The sequence below is a fragment of the Thunnus albacares genome, chromosome 18 (assembly GCF_914725855.1).
Source record: "Thunnus albacares chromosome 18, fThuAlb1.1, whole genome shotgun sequence".
In the NCBI taxonomy this organism is placed as follows: domain Eukaryota; kingdom Metazoa; phylum Chordata; class Actinopteri; order Scombriformes; family Scombridae; genus Thunnus; species Thunnus albacares.
The window spans coordinates 4,272,751-4,291,949 of record NC_058123.1 but is presented as its reverse complement, the minus strand read 5'-3'; the positions used below and the strand labels follow the sequence as shown (position 1 = coordinate 4,291,949).

General features: G+C 39.4%; 2 protein-coding genes across 8 annotated transcripts in view; both read left to right on the top strand.

The window, feature by feature from the left end:
* Nucleotides 1-13,362, top strand: part of zmiz2 (zinc finger, MIZ-type containing 2) — a 38,764-nt gene extending 25,402 nt beyond the window's left edge. For 4 of the 6 annotated variants that reach the window (XM_044332949.1, XM_044332947.1, XM_044332948.1 and 1 more), the window contains 8 exons: nucleotides 55-160; nucleotides 1,503-1,660; nucleotides 1,758-1,825; nucleotides 3,315-3,383; nucleotides 3,492-3,733; nucleotides 5,692-5,813; nucleotides 8,895-9,107; nucleotides 10,547-13,362. In XM_044332949.1, the coding sequence (XP_044188884.1) occupies nucleotides 55-160; nucleotides 1,503-1,660; nucleotides 1,758-1,825; nucleotides 3,315-3,383; nucleotides 3,492-3,733; nucleotides 5,692-5,813; nucleotides 8,895-9,107; nucleotides 10,547-10,666 (1,098 nt within the window). In that variant the 3' untranslated portion in view covers nucleotides 10,667-13,362. The remainder of the gene's footprint in view (nucleotides 1-54; nucleotides 161-1,502; nucleotides 1,661-1,757; nucleotides 1,826-3,314; nucleotides 3,384-3,491; nucleotides 3,734-5,691; nucleotides 5,814-8,894; nucleotides 9,108-10,546) is intronic. The other 2 variants (XM_044332952.1, XM_044332950.1) reach the window with 1 other exon arrangement.
* A 1,656-nt stretch (nucleotides 13,363-15,018) lies between these two features.
* On the top strand, nucleotides 15,019-18,601 carry ppiab (peptidylprolyl isomerase Ab (cyclophilin A)). Of its 2 annotated transcripts, none has more exons than XM_044333039.1 (5): nucleotides 15,019-15,152; nucleotides 15,783-15,813; nucleotides 17,431-17,519; nucleotides 17,938-18,110; nucleotides 18,203-18,601. In XM_044333039.1, the coding sequence occupies exons 1-5, from the start codon at nucleotides 15,084-15,086 to the stop codon at nucleotides 18,333-18,335; spliced, it is 495 nt and encodes a 164-aa protein (XP_044188974.1). In that variant the 5' UTR covers nucleotides 15,019-15,083; the 3' UTR covers nucleotides 18,336-18,601. The 2 variants fall into 2 exon arrangements, with proteins under 2 accessions (XP_044188974.1, XP_044188975.1); XM_044333040.1 differs by having other exon boundaries at nucleotides 15,022-15,152; nucleotides 15,783-15,817.
* Nucleotides 18,602-19,199: the final 598 nt, after the last annotated feature.

The following is a 19,199-nucleotide window of genomic DNA, read 5'->3' as shown; positions in this document are numbered from 1 at the left end:
TTTATGTGTCTTACACTAAACTAATAAAAATCCTTCCCCCCCGTCTCTCCCCAGTCCCATCTGTTTGTGTTGCAGCTGGTCCACCGGCCGTCTGTCAGGTCCGTCCTGCAGGGTTTGATGAAAAAGAGACTTCTGCCGGCCGAGCACTGCATCACCAAGAGTGAGTTTAAAATCTAGTGTTTTCATTTAAGAGCATGAGATGTTTAAAACACTACTGGTTCCTGAAGTGGGAGTTAATTTCCTTTTTATATTGAACATTTTTGACAATGACTCACCACAAAAAAACCCAAAAAACATTCACATTAACTAAATGTAATGTTATGTTCTCACACATATCAAAACAAAGCAATAAATATCAAAATTAGTTTAATGTGCTGTTATGCTGCAGATAGCATGATTGCAGGATGTCATAGTAATGAAACTTTAATGCAGGTTTTAAGGTTTCCAATCAGGAATGATCAGGGCAAGTGATGAAAATATCTGTTACTGTAAATCAAAGAAATGCTGATACATCTCAGCTTATGACTCCGTCTGAGACGACGAACTCAAGCTGACAAAAGAAATATCGTCCTGCTTATTATCTGTATCAACCTCCGTCCTCCTGGAGGCGCTACAGGCCTCCGACCATCAGAACAACCAGGTTTAAAAACAGCTTTTTCTTTCCTGTTTCAATAAAGACTCTGAATTCTGCCTCTTAATCTGTATTTCCTGCGTCTTACATGCTGTTACATGCAGCTCTTCATCATCCAGGAATATTGTGATTATTATTTATTGTGTAATATGTTATATCTGCTTATATGTCGTTCTTTTCAACGCTGTGCCAAAAATAGTTCCTTCGACTCAGGTCACATGATGATTAAAGTGAAGTTAAAGTGATGGGTTTTGCCGCTTGTGGTACAATTATTTTCATTATCAAACCATTTTTTCGATTAATCGTTTAGTCTACAAAATGTTGGAACACAGTGAAACAGTCTCCTAGAGTCTCAGATAACTTGTTCTGTTTGACCAAAAGTCCAAAACCCAACGAGATTCAACTTACAGTGATATGAAACACCTCACAGGAAACGGTTTTTCCTTGGAAAAATTGTTAATGATTATTTTTCTGTCGATCGACTAATCAGTTAATTGACTAATAGTATCTCTGTTATACATGAAAAATAATGTCCGACTCTGCAGACCAGAGTGATTTTCAATGCAAGTCCATCGCACAACCCATCTCTAGTGCACCGCGTCTTATTCACCAAACGTTTTCGGCTGTTTTGATCAGTCATGTGACTAAAAAATCACCATAGATACCATGTATATAAAGCAACGTTATCAGCATCCCTTTCTTACAAAGTACTGAGGTTAAAAAAAAAGTTTTAAAAGTTTGGGAACGACTGATGTGAAACTGTTCAGATCGTTACTGAGACCTGTCAGAAGATGCTCTGAGTTGTTCAGAATTACATTTTTCATCAATCAGTGAGATAATTATGTTTCCTTCTTATTGTCTTTTGTTTCAGTAAAGAGAAATTTCAGTAGCGGGACAATCCCCGGGACCCCCGGTCTGAACGGAGAGGACGGAGTAGAGCAGACGGCCATCAAAGTTTCTCTGAAGTGTCCGATCACATTCAGACGAATCCAGCTGCCGGCCAGAGGTCACGACTGCAGACACATACAGGTCGGTCTCAAACACACACACACTCACTCACACACATGCACTTAAACATCTGTTCATGCACATCACTTCTCTCACACTGATTTCTGTGTTTTTACAGTGTTTTGACTTGGAGTCCTACTTGCAACTTAATTGTGAAAGAGGAACCTGGAGATGTCCTGTCTGCAAGTACGTATCAAGGATTCATTGCACCTTTTTAAACTCTTTTCAGACATGGAATATATATATATATATATATATATATAAGGGAAGGTGTGTGTTGGTGGAGGAGGTCTGAAAGGTACTGGGGGGGCCAGGGAGTGGAGGGATTTGTCACAGGGAGCCAGTGTAGGTGAATGAGAGTGGGGGTGATGTGCTGCCAGGGTTCGGTGTGGGTAAGAACCCTGACAGTGGAGTTCTGGACATATTGGAGCCTGTCCAGGGTTTTACTGGGTACCCAGAACAGGACTCCATTGCAAGAGTCCGGACGATTCGAGATGAAGCCATGGATCAAGGTCTGGGCAACGGTGTTGGAGACTGACGGCCGGTGTTGGGAGATGTTCTTTAGGTGGAAAAAGGCGGATTTGATGTGTGACTGGAAGGAGAGGGTCGAGTCCAGGATGACGTCCAGTAATGATATGAAGGAAGGAGAGTGTTTTCTGTTTTCTCGCAGGCTGAATCAGTGACAGATTGCTTTTTTTTGTCCATTATGAGCATTCGAGAGTCTAACAGTGCAAAAGCAAAGAACAACAAGACGTTTAGTTGGAACTCTCTCTAGTTTCTGTTGCTCACATGTTTTATGTGAAGCGTTCAGCTGGATATTAATAGGAAACAGAGAGAAAGCTGCTCTGATTACTCCTCTGTTTTACTTTGTTTTTTTTTTTCCTCCTCTGTAGATTGATGGATAATTTGATTAGCCTGGAAGGGAAACTAGTTTGGTTGCTCACGCACAATTACAAAAGATACACAAATCAAACAGCTCACAGCAGACAACATATAAAAAAAACAAACTGCCAAAACAGCAGTAACACTCGCTGAACATAGTCCTTTATGACTCTGGCTGGATGTTTGGGGTTGTTTTCATGCTGTGTCCCTGATGATGTTACATTATTGATAAGAATCTAAACATCTGAAGTGCTTTAAACTTTTGCACAATACTTTTATATTAATACACTCAGTCAATTAATAAATAAAAGCCAACTGTACTTGATGCAGCTGAAAACAGGACCAGTAACACAGGCAGTAAATATATATATGAAACATCCCAACAAACAGCTCATATCTCACAAAACCTGCAGAATGAAAATCAGTTTTTACTCTCTGAGTACAACAGTGTTTCATGGTTTATTAGATTGTTGTTGTTTTTGTTTGTGCGTACGAGATAATAACAGGGTGATAAACGTATCATATTGCTTTTAATAATGCAGATCTAAATGTGTATTTAATGTTGTGCTGCTGTTGTTTTTCTTTTTTAAATGAATCTGATGGCATTTAATTCAGACTTTTGCCTTGTTGAAAAAAATGTTATCAGCACTTTTTGGATGTTTATTCAGACATGAACGACATGTTAAATTGTCGTTGTATTTACATAACGAGGTGCATGAAATGGGCTTTAGCATCAAAATCCACTCTGCTTTGCATAATATTTCACCAGCAAGTTTTCTCCTCTGGTTCACAGTAAAACAGCTTTGCTAGAGGGGCTGGAGGTGGACCAGTACATGCTCGGGATTCTCGTCTACATCCAGAAGTAAGTAAAGTAACTGTTGATGTGAATCTGATGTATCTGTTTGTATCTTTCTTTATTTAACGTCCAGGTACTCTTTTTTTTAAAAGTTATTCTCTCGTCTTTCTTCAGTTCTGACTATGAGGAGATCACCATAGACCCGGTGTGCGGCTGGAGGCCGGTACCCATCAAACCGGATCTACACATAAAAGAGGAGCCTGACGGTCCGGTGCTGAAACGCTGCCGCACAGTCAGCCCGAGTCACATGGTCCTGCCCAACGTGATGGAAATGATCGCCGCTCTGGGTCCGGCGTCCTCTCCTTACCAGAGTCTGACAGCAGGGGGCAGGAACACCCCCGACTACAACAGGCCAGGTAGGACTGAGGAGGGAAACTGTCAGGATGAAAGAGAGCTGCTGCCGCCGACGTAGAGACTTTCTCACTGGATGTAGCAGCTTTTAAGACCCTTGAATGAAAATGAAATCTCGATTTTCAAGCTTTGGGGTGGATTCATGATTTTTTTGTTTCTCTGCAAAATGCTGGATTGAAACATCATATTTTTTTTAGACAGTTGTGCTTTAATAATGAAAGACCTGCATCACCTGTAAGACTGTCATCATTGCGCATAAAATACAGGTTTTCTCACACAGCTATTGACTGTCAGAACCACGTTCCGTGTATCCAGTTTAATAATCAGTTTCAGCACAGACAGAGCAGACGGGTCTGATACCTGCAGACTGCTGCTAGCTAGCGTTAGCAAGACAGACAAACAAAGTAGAATCTGGAAACTGTTTAATTAAATTTTTTAAAAAACTTTTACAGTATATAAATACTTATGTCATGATATCACAGATATGCAAATGAGACTTTAAAAGTCTGACTTTTTAAGCAGGCTTTAGCTACTTTTCATTGTAAATAGTGTATTTTTAAACTACAGCTACTGGTGATCATTTTATTTCATTTTATTGATGAAACCACCCTAACCCACCCTAACCCTAACCAACCCTAACCCTAACCAACCCTAACCCACCCTAGCCCTAACCCTAGCCCTAACCCCTAACCCTAACCCACCCTAACCCTAACCAACCCTAACCCCAACCAACCCTAACCCTAACCCACCCTAGCCCTAACCCACCCTAGCCCTAACCCCTAACCCTAACCCACCCTAACCCTAACCAACCCTAACCCCAACCAACCCTAACCCTAACCCACCCTAGCCCTAACCCACCCTAGCCCTAACCCTAACCCACCCTAGCCCTAACCCCTAGCCCTAACCCTAACCCCAACCAATCCTAACCCTAACCAACCCTAACCCACCCTAGCCCTACCCCATAACCCTACCCTAACTCATCCTAACCCTAGCCCACCCTAGCCCTAACCCTAACCCACCCTAGCCCTAACCCCTAACCCACCCTAGCCCTAACCCTAGCCCACCCTAGCCCTAACCCTAACCCACCCCAGCCCTAACCCCTAACCCACCCTAGCCCTAACCCACCCTAGCCCTAACCCACCCTAGCCCTAACCCCTAACTCTAACCCACCCTAACCCATCCTAACCCACCCTAGCCCTAACCCCTAACCCTAACCCAAGTTTTTAAGTGTTGAAATCTCAATAAACAATAACTCTGTGATAACTTTAATTTAATTATTGTCTACAATCTGTTCAATATTTATTTAATAGAGAAAAACTGTTGGTTTGAAAGCAAGTTTTCTAGGGCTTTAAGACGTTTACTATAGATAATGTGTGTAGATGGTAAATTGACTCTACTTACATAGCGCCTTTCTAGTCTTCCGACCTCTCAAAGTGCTTTTACACTACACACATTCACACACACACACACACATTCATACGCTGATGGCGGAGGCTTCCATACAAGGTGTCAAACTGCTCCTCAGGAAGAGTTTCTAATCATTCACACACATTCACACACTGATGACTCAGCCTTCAGGAGCAATTTGGGATTCAGTATCTTGCCCAAGGACACTTTGGGGACTGAAGGAGCCGGGAAATCGAACCGCAGATCTTCCGATTAGTGGACGACCCGCTCTACCTCCTGTAGTGTATGTATATATATACACATACAGTACACAATCACTGTGAAGCTCAGTCAGATCATCTGCTCTTAGATGGGAGGTGACCCAGAACGATATTTCTAAGACTACCCTCCCCTCCCTGTGTCGTATTGTTATTAAACTCCACAGCTGGAAGCTCTTTTCTCTCTGCGCTGCACTGGTCACCATTATCCAGGAGGAGAAAAAAAAAGTGTATACTGACCTGTTTTTATGTGCTGACTGTGATATTTCTGTAATATTTGTTTTATTTTGGTCCTGTAGGGAGCCAGGGCTTCTCCAGCCAAACGGGATTCACAGACTTCCCCAACACTCCTGGCACCCCGACACTAGGAGAGTATTCCTCTTCTGGACCACCTCCTCCACTGTCCTACCAGTCTGACCAGGTTAGACCGAAACACCTTTTAAACCCTCTTCTTACATCATTCGAGTCCGAGCAAACACGCAGGAACATACTCTTCTTGTTTTTCTTGACGTCGCCTCCGGCCGCAGTCACAAAGATCAGGCTCAGAGCCTTTTCTGTTCGCTCAGGACATTTTCCTTTAATGGTTGAGTAAGCATCAATGACAGCCAGAGTATGAATAGACCACAGCCAGAAGGCAGAGTTTACTTCACATACAGAGCCAGAGTTAGACGTAACTGTTACGTAACTCAAACTGAGGCACACATCGCCTGAATGAGAAGGAGAGGCTTGTTGATCGGATCAGAAGAGGAAACACCAAAGGATGTTTCTGATATTCTTTTTTTTTTTTTTTTTTAATCACCAAAAAAATCCCCGTTGTAGCAAAAAGAGGTGGACGACAGAGGAATCAGATGGTCGAGACAGAAGGTGTCAGACAACGTAGGCAGACAAAATTCCAACATTAAAGAACGTGACATGCCTTTTCATACTGAAGACAGGCTGTATGTGTTCGTACTGCGTGACAAGTCTCATCCCGTTTTTGCCAGACTCTTTGGCACCCTCAAATTCTAAAGAAGAATTTGGGACATTACTCAATTTCATTTCTTTGGACTTTTACCAAATGGTATTCCACCTCTTTCCTAATATTTCCAGATGTCTCCTGTTTTGGTTCGGTGGACTGACATGTTTGGCATCGATTCAGGTCACAGTTACCTGACCCTCGTTCCCCTACATCCCATAAAAAGACCAAAACCAACAATAAACTGATCTACTAGTGTGTATCCAAGGTCTGATATATCTTATTCCTCTGTGAAAAAACTATTTAAAAAAAAACATGAATCAGTGTTTCCCCGAGGTTGACGATTAGGCTAACCCGTTGTGGCTAACTTTGGAGCTAACGCCCTTCACTTTTCCAGCAGTTGAGGAAACAACAGACGTGACTTTTCTTGGTCTTGACAAGCTGCAGCATTTATTAACTGACACACAGCAGTCTCTACTGTACATCAACTACCAGACTGACAACTTACTGCTAATCTTTTCCTCTGCTCTGCTCACATCCACCGCCACTTTTCTGCCACTTCCTCAACCGCACACTCGATACGCACACACATTACGCACTGCCCTGTTCCTTTAAGGGAGCTACCCTACTAAGAGTTTCCAAGGCAACAACAAAGAGGTTGACTCACGTTCTGGAACAGCGCTGCACAGAGACACCCCCAAATGCTATTGATTTCCAAATGAATGGATATTTGGCTTTATTTTTGGTATTAAGGAAAGATTTATTTTAGCCTGGCGGGGGTTCTCGTCGGCCTGGTGGTCTGCCAGGTCTGTACAGTTAGAGGGGAAACACTGTGGATGAACACTCAATCCCACACACACCTTCCTGCGGCCAGAAATACTCACTAAAACACCAAATGTGGATTCATCCGCAGTTGAAAATAGTCAATACAAAGAAATGCGCCATTTCCTCCTGCCCAGCTGTTTTGGGAAATGACTGTAACATTACAGCTACTTATCATCAGTGTGTCATTGTGTGCAGCCTCACAGAGCTGCTAGTTTTGCTCAGATCTTTACTAAGCCTGTTGCAGATTACCATCAGTATTGTTCCACTGCAATTTTTCAATTTAGCCGAGTACTTATAAAGACTACAGATGTAAACGAGCCTAGACGCTGTTTATTTGCTGCTAAATAAGACCTGATGTCGAGCTCTTATGAAACTTGAATAGCCCGAAGTCGTCAGCTCAACAAAAAAGATCAGTGATTGAATAACATTTGGTAAAACTTTTAAACTCCTCTGAAGAAATATTTCTATAAATGGATAAAAAATCGATCAAGTCTGTCCTCGACTCAGAATATTTACACTGAGCTCCTATAACAGAGTCTCATATTTTATCTGTTAAATCTGTGTTTTAGTGCCGTTGTTTATCATCTGTGATGTGAAAACTGATGTTTTCACACAAACATTTACAGCTGTGCCGCTTTTCTTCTCATTTCTTCTCCGTGTGGTTCTTTAGTAAATAACAATAAATGTAATTTGACTGTTTAGTGTAGCGTTTTATCAACGGGGGTGATTCAGAGAACGTCGGGGGGCACAGGAAGTTATATTTTTGAAAGGGGGGTGTTGAGGTTCTTGGTGTCTGTTTTTAACACCAGTTTAGTCCAACATTCAAATGCACATTTTCACATTTTTATCATTAGACTTCAGGGTTTTCCTGCGTTTTTTTCATCAGTAGGCTGCCCTTGTTTTCTGTTGGAACAATTGATAAGAAAGCTTTCTGATTGGCTGCTGTTCATGATCGATAACAAGACCTAATTAAAGCTGTAAAAACTGTCAGATTTCTAACCGTTGCATTTGTTTAACACTCAGAAATATAATTTTTATTCACATGGGAAACTGATGATAATGATATTCCAACTGTCCAGTTAAATAAATCAGTTATTTGGCATCTAATGAGATGATTTTTAATGAAGTAACACAGAATAATAATCAACATTAATATTCAGGGGAGACAATTAGCTCACATTTTAATTGATGGAAGGGAGGTAAGGGTCCTGGATAACGGATAAGGGGGGCGCTGGTTCAGAAAAGGTTGAGAACCAAAGGTTTAGCGTTTAAAAAGGGTTCAAATCCTTATCAAAGATTTCATCACATTTCTTTCATATTTTGTCCTGGAAAACCCAACATTCACAGGGTGTGAAGGGGCCTTTTAGTCAGCGTTACACACCACTGACTGTCTTTTCCTTCTGGCTTGTGAGTCGAGTTGAGAGCCTTTAACTGAACCTGAAGGAGACAGCGTTGAGAATATATATCGGCTCACACACATACCGAACCACTAAACCACATACCACCTGTCGCACGCAGCTGCTCGGCTGTCTGCTGAAGGTTTGTTAGAGGAAGAACAAAGTGTTCGTCCTCTACTGTCACACGCTTCTGGCGTTCGGCCTCGGAAGCAAACGTGGTGAAGATTACACCTCACGTGTTTCGCTCACAGTGAATTTAAAGTGAAAATGTCGTGAAATAAAGCTTCGGCTGTTTGTTTCTGTGTGTCTCTTCCCTCGCCTTCAGGGGCCTCATTCTGGGCGTCTGGAACACTCCCACAGCCTCCTCCAGCAGCACGGTGGCTCAGGGGTTCATGGTAACCAGAGTCTCGGTGACGCCGGCAGCCCGCTGCCACCGCGAAACGCCAATACCCAGAATTCACGGCTGCAGGCCGACGGCTCCTTCGGTCTGGGAGGCCCGGGAGCGCCCGGAGGAGACGGAGCCGATCATTCGTTAGATGTGAGTGGAATCCTGTTGATCATGTGATCAGTTATGTAAATATATACACACGACTCTGTTCCTGCGTTCCTCAGTCCAGAGCTCGTGTTTATCAAACTGATTAAAGTAACATTTTGGACTCAAGTGAAAAAAAAGTCTTTCAATTTTAGTTTTACTTGCGAACTAAAGAGTAAAAGCTAATTATCAAACTTCTTAAAACTTCTTAAAAATACTCTTAAAGTTTAATGAGAGCTCCAGAGGTTTGTCAACAGCAGCAGAATTTATTTTCTGCTCCAGTTTGGTTTTGTTTTTGTTTCCATTTAAACCAGTTTCCTGAAATTTCATCCCTATTTTGTGTTTTTACATTATAAGTATAATTTATTGTTGTTTATTTCACATGTTAATCACTACTGGAGATATTAAAGTAAACTGTGAGGCTGAATCTGAATGTTCAGACCTGTAGACTCATTTATCACCATCATCCACAGCAATATGGACGTGACCGTGTTATAGAAATAATAATATCTACCATATTTATCTTTGAAGATATTAGAGCTGCAACAATTAATCGATTACTTGTCAACTATTAAATTAATCACCAGCTATTTTTATAGTCAATTAATTGTTTTGAGTCATTTTTTTTAAGTAAAAAATGTCCAAATTCTCTGATTCCAGCTTCTTAAATGTGAATATTTTCTGGTTTCTTTAGTCTCTATGACAGTAAACTGAATATCTTTGAGTTGTGGACAAAATCAATCAATCAGTGTTTCTTTTGGAAACACTGATCAATAGTTTTCACCATTTTATGGACCAAACAACTAATCAGTTAATCGAGAAAATAACTGACAGATTAATCGATTATGAAAATAATAATTAGTTGCAGCGCTAGAAGACATTAGTTAGATCTGATGTGCACAGCTTGAGTAATTTGGATTTAATTTTAATCTGCAAAGTCAGTTTTTTCCACCTACAACTAGACGATCCTCAGTTTAGAGCTTAATGTGAATATAAAACTGTATTAACAGTGTTTATCAGCGGGAAGATTTTATTGCACATTCTGACCATATTTGTTATGATGCTGCACATGTACATAATTTGCCAACATCGGTTCTGTTGAGAAACATTTTAGAAATGAGTTACAGGGTCACGTTTATCACCTCGAACCCTCGCAGATGTTACGTGATGACATCCTTGTCTCTGATTGGCTGCTCTGAGCGTACATGTGATGAATCATGTGATCACTTGAGAGCTGCTCTTAAAGGTTATTCTTACACTTCACTGAAAGTAGGAGTGAGTTTCTTGATAAATGTGTTTTATCTTTCCTCCTCCGTTGGCGCTCTACAGAAATCTGACGTGTGATTCTTCAAATTTTGAGAAAACCAAACTTTTAAAACTGAAAACTTTGCGTTTTCAGAAACTTTAAGAAACTAATTTCTCTTCCTCTGTTTTTCCTTTTTTTGGCTGTCATCAAGCTTCTTCCTGAACTGACCAACCCGGACGAGCTGCTGTCGTACCTGGGCCCCCCCGACCTTCCCAACAACAGCAGCGACGACCTGCTGTCGCTGTTCGAGAACAACTGACAACCTTTCAAACGCTTTCAGCCATCTTTTCTGTCCAGTCTGTTGTTTCTCTGTTCGCTGTAACTCTGCCCACATCTGTTGAAGACAGCACCGTCTCTGTTGTCACCCACTACTTCTATGTGTGTGTGTGTGTGTGTGTGTGAGTGTGTGTGTGTACATAAATGCGTGTGAGTGAGTGTGTGTGTGTTTTTTTTGTGTGTGTGTTTTTGTGTATCTTTGTCATGTTGACATTTCCTGCTGTACCTTGAAGTTGATTCAGTACAGTGTAGAAGAAGAAGGAACACTCTCTGTTGAGTATGAAGACTATTTCAGCACACAGGCACTGACTCTGCAGACCAGCATTTTTAAACTATAGCACAAATCACAGGCTGAAGGATTCCGTATTTATAGATTTTTCATTAGTTGACGTGGGCGATAACAGAAGCTTGGATGTGTTTTCGAGGAGTTTACGGACACTTTTATCACAGTGGTTCCCAAACTTTTTCCTGTCCTTTGCAGATCTTTCACATTTACAAACACACACGTCCTTTCCTGTTTGTAACATTTTACTACAAAAACGAGAGTAACGAGTGATTTTCATACTACAGGAATGATGTCTTGACCCCGTTTTGAATTAAATTATTTGTCTTAAAGGAAATTTAATTTGGGAAATATTGGCTTTCTTTCTTCTTGGCTTTCTTCGCTGCCAGTTAAAGTTACCCTGTGGAGTTTTTTCGTCCTCTAATTTGTTGTTTTATTTGTTTTACAAGGAAGGAAATTATTAGACACAGTACACACAATGCATTTTGATGAGTATCGCTGAATGTAAACATAACTTTTGTTTGGTTATAAGAAAAACTCCACAGGGCATCTTTAAGTATGTAGCTAGAGACAGGAAACGGTTAGCTTAGCTTAGCATAAAGACTAGACATCTATCTTGAGCTTTATTATTAAAAGTTATTACATTTTTATCAAACGTTAGGCTTCAGGGAGAAACATCAGAGACACGACATCACACACATATTTGATAAAGTAGGAGCTGATGCTGCCGTTTAGTAACTAAATCAATAAAGAGACAATGATTTAACTCTCTTCATCACATCGTGAGGTCGCTCGGTGGTTATTAGACAGCCTGTCGTAAAGAAAACCTTATGAGTTCTTAATCGGTTCTGACCAGGATGTGTGAGGAAAAATTCAGACACATGATTTACCCAACGGTCTGCATCAAGCCTCATCAGATTGTCTTTGTTTTTGATGTTTGGAGCAGTCAGAGGTGATTCATTGACTGTCCTTTTTACAAACTTCTCCATGTTTTGCTCGTAGCCCCCTTCCCCAATTCAAGTTTGGGAACCACAAGGAAAAGGCTGCTGATGTTCTATATTTCTCTTATTGTCAACAAATCCCATGAAAAGACTAAAAACCAACACTGTGTTAGTCTTTTTAAAAACACTTCACAAATATATAGTTTCATATTCAAAAAAAGGCTCATTAATTTCCTAAAACAGCTGGTAACTGTTGTTTTTAAGTACTCAAATAGAAGGAACATTTGTTGGGGACTATTTTTAGCGGCGTATGAATCCACATTACAGTACTTGTAAGTAGATCCATTTTAATGTTAAAGATCTTTTCATTGGATTTGTTGACGATAAGAAAAACAGAGAATCTCATCAGACTTTTTCTTTAATACATAAAACAATAATTATGTAAGATAAGGGCAAGTAAAAAAAAAGTGAGTCAAATCTTTTATTTCTTTGTACTGATCGGTCGGATCAGGAGTAAAACAATCCGCGGGCGAGTTCGTCACACAGTAAACAAGTTAAACAAAAAAAAATAAAGGTCCCACATGTACAATAGACATGTTTAATACCTGAAGACGGGAGAGCGCTGAGGTTCATCGTGTCTCCGACATCCTTCAGCACTGTGAAATGTATAAAATAAAAAACTCCCACCTTCCCCCCCCTCTGTCGGTTTACCCTCTCCGGGGTTTTTTCAAGCATACTGTAAATGCGTACAGCTGTGTGTCATGGCATTTTCTGCCATTTCGAAAAGCTATTTGTATGTTTTTAAAAATTGTTTGACATGTATAACCCATCATGACACGGGTTTATGTACTGTATAATCAGCTGTTTTCATTAGAGAACGTGTGTGTATCAAAATGAATTGTTAATCATGGTAATTTTAATGTTATTAGTTGGATAATGGATCATCGTTGGCACTGTATACATACTGTATGTTAGAAAACTATAAAGCAATTGTAAAAAAAAACAAAAAAAAAACCAAACCTGAGATCATACAAATGTATGTGTGACATAAAAACAGTCAGCTGACATTGTGTAATGCAGTTAAAGATGCCGAGATTGAAATTATTTACTTTTACCACTTTTTGAAGCTGACGATTTTTTCTATGAATGATTTTCCGACTGAACCCTTTGTGGTCCAACATTGCCTTGACGAGGCAACAATAAATAATGTTCTTTGCCAATTGAACAACACAATAATGTTATATTTGGAAATTATGGACTATTTAACTGCAAATTTGCTAGAAGAAGAAAAAAAAAGTTTTTTAATATGTAAACTATTCGACATATTTTGTAACACATTGTAATTGCCATTATTTTCTATTTATTTTTTAATCATAATCGTCATTGTACCTACAGTTACTTTGTCCCTTTCCTGAAACTCTGAATCAGAATTAAAATCACTTTATTTGACAGAAAGAGTTTGTTTTGGAGGCTCTGAAGCCGAGTCGTGATGTCAGATGTCTTTGTATGGAAGCCAAGAAAGGACTAATATTTGTGAAACGTAAACAGGACTGTATGGAGCCCGGGAGGTGTCATAGAGAAGAAGAAAAAATGTATTAATGTGCACAATTTTTGCTCTTAAATTAATAATTTGTGCGCATGATTTATCAATTTACCACCAAACACCAAATTTACATGTTATTAGTGTTTTACATGTAAATTTTACATTTTTGCTTGGATTTAATCTGATCTTGGACTGAGATATTCAGGTTTTGGCGGGTTAAACACGACATTGTTTTACCTTTTTAGATCCCTTAAACGTATTTTACAGGATAATTTTTACTGTAAAAATTTAGATGATGCTGCAGATGTCATCCTGTTCATAAAAACTAAATGTCTTCTTTGACGTCGTCTTCAAACTCCCGGGTGACTGAGTTTTCCATGTCGGAAGCGTTCACTGCCCTCTGCTAGAAGAGCTCTCCTCTTCTAAATATATGATGACATTAAATTAAGAGCACAAATGAAGTAATTTGTCAGCATGAATTATTATTTTTAACACATGCGCACGCTTCAGTTTTTTTGACAGCTTTAGGGCTCCGTACCGCTGAAACTATGAATTAAGAGCATTGAATTGAAATATTTTCCTTTAAAAGTCATCTATTTGAATTCATGTGATTTGAATCAAAATAACCTATTAAAGGTCAAGTTTTCCAATCTGAAAATACAACTTTTACGCTGCACAAAGTCAGATAGATATTTAAATGTTTGGAGTTTTTAGCATTTTATGTTGCAGCTCGTTGAGGTGGAACATTAACCTCTAACGATATATTGTATTTTATAAACTAATTATAGGTTTTGTACACAGTATAATAACTTCAATAATAAATGTAGTGGAGTGAAAAGTACAACATTATCCTCAGAGATGTACTTAGATGGAGTAGAAGTGTCAACTAACAAAACATGAAATGGAAATACTCTAGTATAGTACTACAAATTGTGCTTAATTACAGTACTTGAGTGAATGTATGTAGTTACTTTCCACCACCTCTGACAGATGGGAAACCTACCAGTTTATAAATGTTCTTTAAATAAAAAGTAGTCATAAGAGCAGACAATGTTTTGTATAAAATAACTTCCTCTGCAAAGTAACTGCAAATGTTTAATAAATAATGTAGTAAAGAGTACAACATTATCCTCCAGAGATGTACTTGGATGGAGTAGAAGTGTAATTAACATAACACATGAAATGGAAATATTTAAGTATATTACTACAAATTGTGCTTAAATACAGTACTTGAGTAAATGTACTTAGTTACTTTCCACCACTGCTGTCAGATAGTTTAAAAATGTTCTTTAAGTAAAAATATAGTTATAAATCGTGGGTAGAAATACTCTCGACAGCAGACAAACTGTATAAATACACGACTCGTTTTATTTCCACCTTTTTGACAGAAAAAAACTCATTTAAACTACATATCTAACGCCGGTAGTACAGCTTCTGACAGCTAAGCCCCGCCTTCCTTCATTCCTATTGGCCCGTTCTTGAGCTTTTTTTAGAAGGACGTGGCTGTGATTGGCTCTCCTCAGCTCTTACGTCACCGGCGCGTAGCCCCATATAAATACGGAACCTAAATAGACTCAGCGTTGTCTGTAAAGTGCGTTTTCACCGCTAAAACATCACAAACGCGTCTCCAAACATGGGAAACCCCAGAGTTTTCTTTGACATTACTGTGGATGGCGCCAACGCAGGCAGGATTGTAATGGAGGTAAGATAAATCTCACACTATTTACTCTCTTATGTGTCACTTCCTTTTATTTATTTGTCAATTTAAAGGTTTAAAATAGCAAAAAAATATCTTTTATGTCCATCTGTGCGCTTTGCAAACGGCCTGCAGCTGTGACAGACTGTTCTCCCTGCAGCTTCCATTTGAACATATTTTTTTTATATATATATCTCAAGATCTGTTTTATCTTCTTATAATGTGTCTAATTGGATAAATGCAACATAACAGCAGTTAAATCAACCAGATGTCCTGCAGGATGATGATGGGAACGCCCAGCAGCAGCAGCAGCAGTGCAGCAGTGCAGCAGTTAGACTGTAGTGGGCAGGTCAGGCTGTAAAACACTGGACATGCAGCTTATTTGACAGCTTATGCCCTCTTAGATGAACACAATATGTCCCAGACATTATGGGACCTTTAGGCCTAAAGTCTTAGTTAGTTCAATCAGCTGATATTAATATGAATGTGCTTGTTTTGTCCCAGACATCTTGTTTCCACAGATTTATGCTCTCATTGTGTCCCTGACTCCTCTGTTGTTTATGTGCATTATGTGTCCAGTTGCCTCCCACTTCTTTAGTTTCTTCTTCACTAATTGAAATGTTTGTATATTTGCAGCTGCGGGCTGATGTGGTCCCAAAGACTGCTGGTAGGTAAGCTTTAACAATAAGGAGAAAGATTTAAGTTCACAATTTATGTTCCAGAAAGATTTGGAGGATTTTGACTTATAACTATGAAATTTACTCATCACAAATCCAAAATATTAACAACTAAACACAGGGATTTAATATTACATACAAATGTGTTTATAATATCTGATGGCAGGATTGTTAAGCTTTTAAGTTCCCTGCGTATGGCATCAACCTCACAGCTGCTCCGACTTTTTCCACAAATGGATTCATGTTTGTTTGGAGAAACTATTTGTCCCCATGAATCCTCCGCTGAGAATTTATTCTAAATATGGGTCGAGGCTGTTGGTGGTGACTCAGAGTGTGAGCGCATCCGTCGAGAGAGCCCAAAGAACAGCCACTCCCACGGCTGAGTGTGAGTGTAAACAGTGATACGAGGAGGAGACATGCAGCTGCTGATGATGATACGGTTAATAATAAGGAGAAGAAGCAGGAAATCTCTGTTTCCACCTCATGACAGTTTTATATAAGAGCGTGAGAAGGATATTTGTTGTTCTGACACATAAACCTTCATGTAACAGACAGACACAAAGCCAAACTGATGCTTCTCCTCATGCATGTTATAAATGTTCCTATTCTCTACAGCAGGGGTCTCAAACTACTGGTCCGGGGGCCAGATCAGGCCCAAGAGACACTTTCATAAGGTCCCCAGATCATTAAATTTCCTGGCAAGGCTGAAAATTTGATATTTATGCTTATATTTTTTATATAGTTATGAATTTTAAGCACTTAAAACTAGATTTACGTAACACTAAAATGTATTTTTCTAATCTTAAAAGAAGTGCAGCAGTGGAGGAGATATTCAGATTTTCTACTTATGTAAAAGTAGCAATACTGCAATATAAATATACTCCATTACAAGTAAAAGTACACAAGTATTATTAGCAACACATACTTAAAATAACAGTAAAAGTACACATGATGCAGGAGAATGACCTGCGTGAGTGTTATACTATTATATTATAATACTATTGGATTATTAATACTGATGTGTTAATGTGTATGCAGCATTTTATTGTTGGAGTTGGTCGTAAAATCTTTATCTGCAACTAGTATTTATAGCTGTTCAATAAATGTAGTAAAAAAGTACAATATTTCCCTCTGAATTGAACTCTAAACCTAAAATTTGGAGAAGTTGACAGCCAGTTATATTTTCGTGGAGTTAAACGTGACTGTTTCTCGTCTCGTCTGCGAGGAGAAACCCGAGCAGCGTTACTCTATTAAATATGTAAAGCAGAGGAGAAGAAAAGATCAGCTGTTTGGCTTCAGAGATGGACGACATTTACTGATGGAAAAAAAATAAAGTATTCAAGAGGTCCCTGAAAGAGAGAATAACCTGGAGATTTGAACCTATGGTTTATTTTTGGATGTTGGATGCAACTGTCTTTATTTTACAAAATAATCTTCAGTTAAACTAATTTCTGTTGTCCTCTGATTGGATGATTGAGGCTATTTCTATGTGTATATATGGACAAGTTGTGATACTTGTCTAATATTTAGTAATACATATTCCAGATGTAAATGAAACACACTTCTTTTTTTCAGCTTTTTGAGGACAAACTGTCTTTATTTTACAGAAAATTTCCGTGCTTTGTGCACCGGAGAGAAAGGTTTCGGCTACAAGGGCTCCACGTTTCACCGCGTCATCCCTAAATTCATGTGCCAGGTACAGTTAAGGCAAGGAATTTGTCCTGTTTGCTGTTCGCAATTTTTTATTGTCTGTCAGTCAGGAGCCCAAATGAACATGAAAACATGTTTTTCTTGCTGTAATCATTCATTAGAAGATCCCTTCATAATTGCACTTACAACTGTCTGAGGAAACACAAAGAGGGGATTTGATGCTAGTTGATATGAAGCCTCATATGAGCTTCAGATTACATTGAAAGCACATTTGAAGGATCTTTTAATATCCAGTATGAACAGGAGGAATGATTACAGCGAGGAAAACCTCTTTCACTGTTCATACGGACACCTGACTGTTGTTTTAAGACATATGTGAGAAATTGTGAACCTGTGCTTTAAGTTGTTTGGTTGCTGTTGCCACATATGTTGAGTCAAATGGTTGTTTTTCATTGTTTTTTCAGGGTGGGGACTTTACCAACCACAATGGAACTGGAGGCAAATCCATCTACGGAGAGAAATTTCCTGACGAGAACTTCCAGTTGAAGCACGGAGGCATGGGGACTCTGTCCATGGCCAACGCCGGGCCCAACACCAACGGGTCCCAGTTCTTCATCTGCACAGCTTCGACCGACTGGTGAGAGCTTCACCCGTGTGCTGTTTGCATTCACAGCTCCCGTTTGTTTCAGGTGTTCGTCTCACATACTAATCAACTCTTGTCCTCTGCAGGCTCAACGGGAAGCACGTGGTGTTTGGCAGCGTCGTGGAGGGCATTGATGTTGTCAAGGCGATAGAGAAGCAAGGCACAAAGAGCGGCACTCCGAAAGCCAAGGTTGTCATTGCTGACTGTGGTCAACTTTAATAGTGCAACAAAGCTGCTGCAGTTCTCCTGTTAGATGTATCCTCTATCATGCACATCCCAGTTCATCTTTTAAAATGGTGTCTATCTGCAGTATCAGTAGAAAAACACCCAGCGAACCTGCTCTCTCCTCTAAAAACGTTCGTCCACTGTGTTGATATCCATCGTGTTGTATTTTGTACCTTCTAATCTGTCCTTTATGGACCGCATTTGTTAACAAAATCTGAGTAATATGATGGTGATGGTGTAAATAAAGCAACTTGAAAGCTTTTGTCTTGTGTATGTCCACAAATTCCAGTTCTGAGTCTCACCTGGAAAACATCAGCTGTCGTTTTAATGTTTGTAAAGTGATAATAAAGGTTGAGTTATTAAATAATGACAACATTAGAATTGGGTTACTGCTAAGAGGATTAAAAAGTGAGTGTTTATTAAGTGCTCTAGTATATTTTTTGTCATTGCAGTTGACACATTTTACCACTAGAGGTCATTATTGGCATTAAAGAAATTCAGGGAAACTGATGTTTTTTTTTCAGTGTTGATTCAATGAAATCTACACGAGGCAGATTGGAAGACTCTTAAAACAACAGTCAGGAGCCCAAATGAACATTGAAACATGTTTTTCTTGCTGTAATCATTCCTCCTGTTCATTCTGACCATTAGAAGATCCCTTCATTATGCACTTACAATGGAAGTGATGGAGGACAAAATCCACAGTCCTCCTTCTGTGCAAAAATGTATTTAAAAGTTTATCTGAAGCTAATATGAAGATTCAGCGTCCAAATGAGTCAAATCAAGTAGATATCTTTCAACGTTTCCTTATTTTTGGTATGAAATTAGTGTTTTCCTGTTGAGCTGCAGTAGAGGGAT

Bases quoted from the DNA above. Each gene is read 5' to 3' on its own strand.
- ppiab (XM_044333039.1), top strand. From the start codon at position 15,084: ATGGGAAACCCCAGAGTTTTCTTTGACATTACTGTGGATGGCGCCAAC. The intron at 15,814-17,430 runs GTAGGTAAGCTT...TTTATTTTACAG, and splicing joins TGTGGTCCCAAAGACTGCTG to AAAATTTCCGTGCTTTGTGC. The intron at 18,111-18,202 runs GTGAGAGCTTCA...TGTCCTCTGCAG, and splicing joins TGCACAGCTTCGACCGACTG to GCTCAACGGGAAGCACGTGG.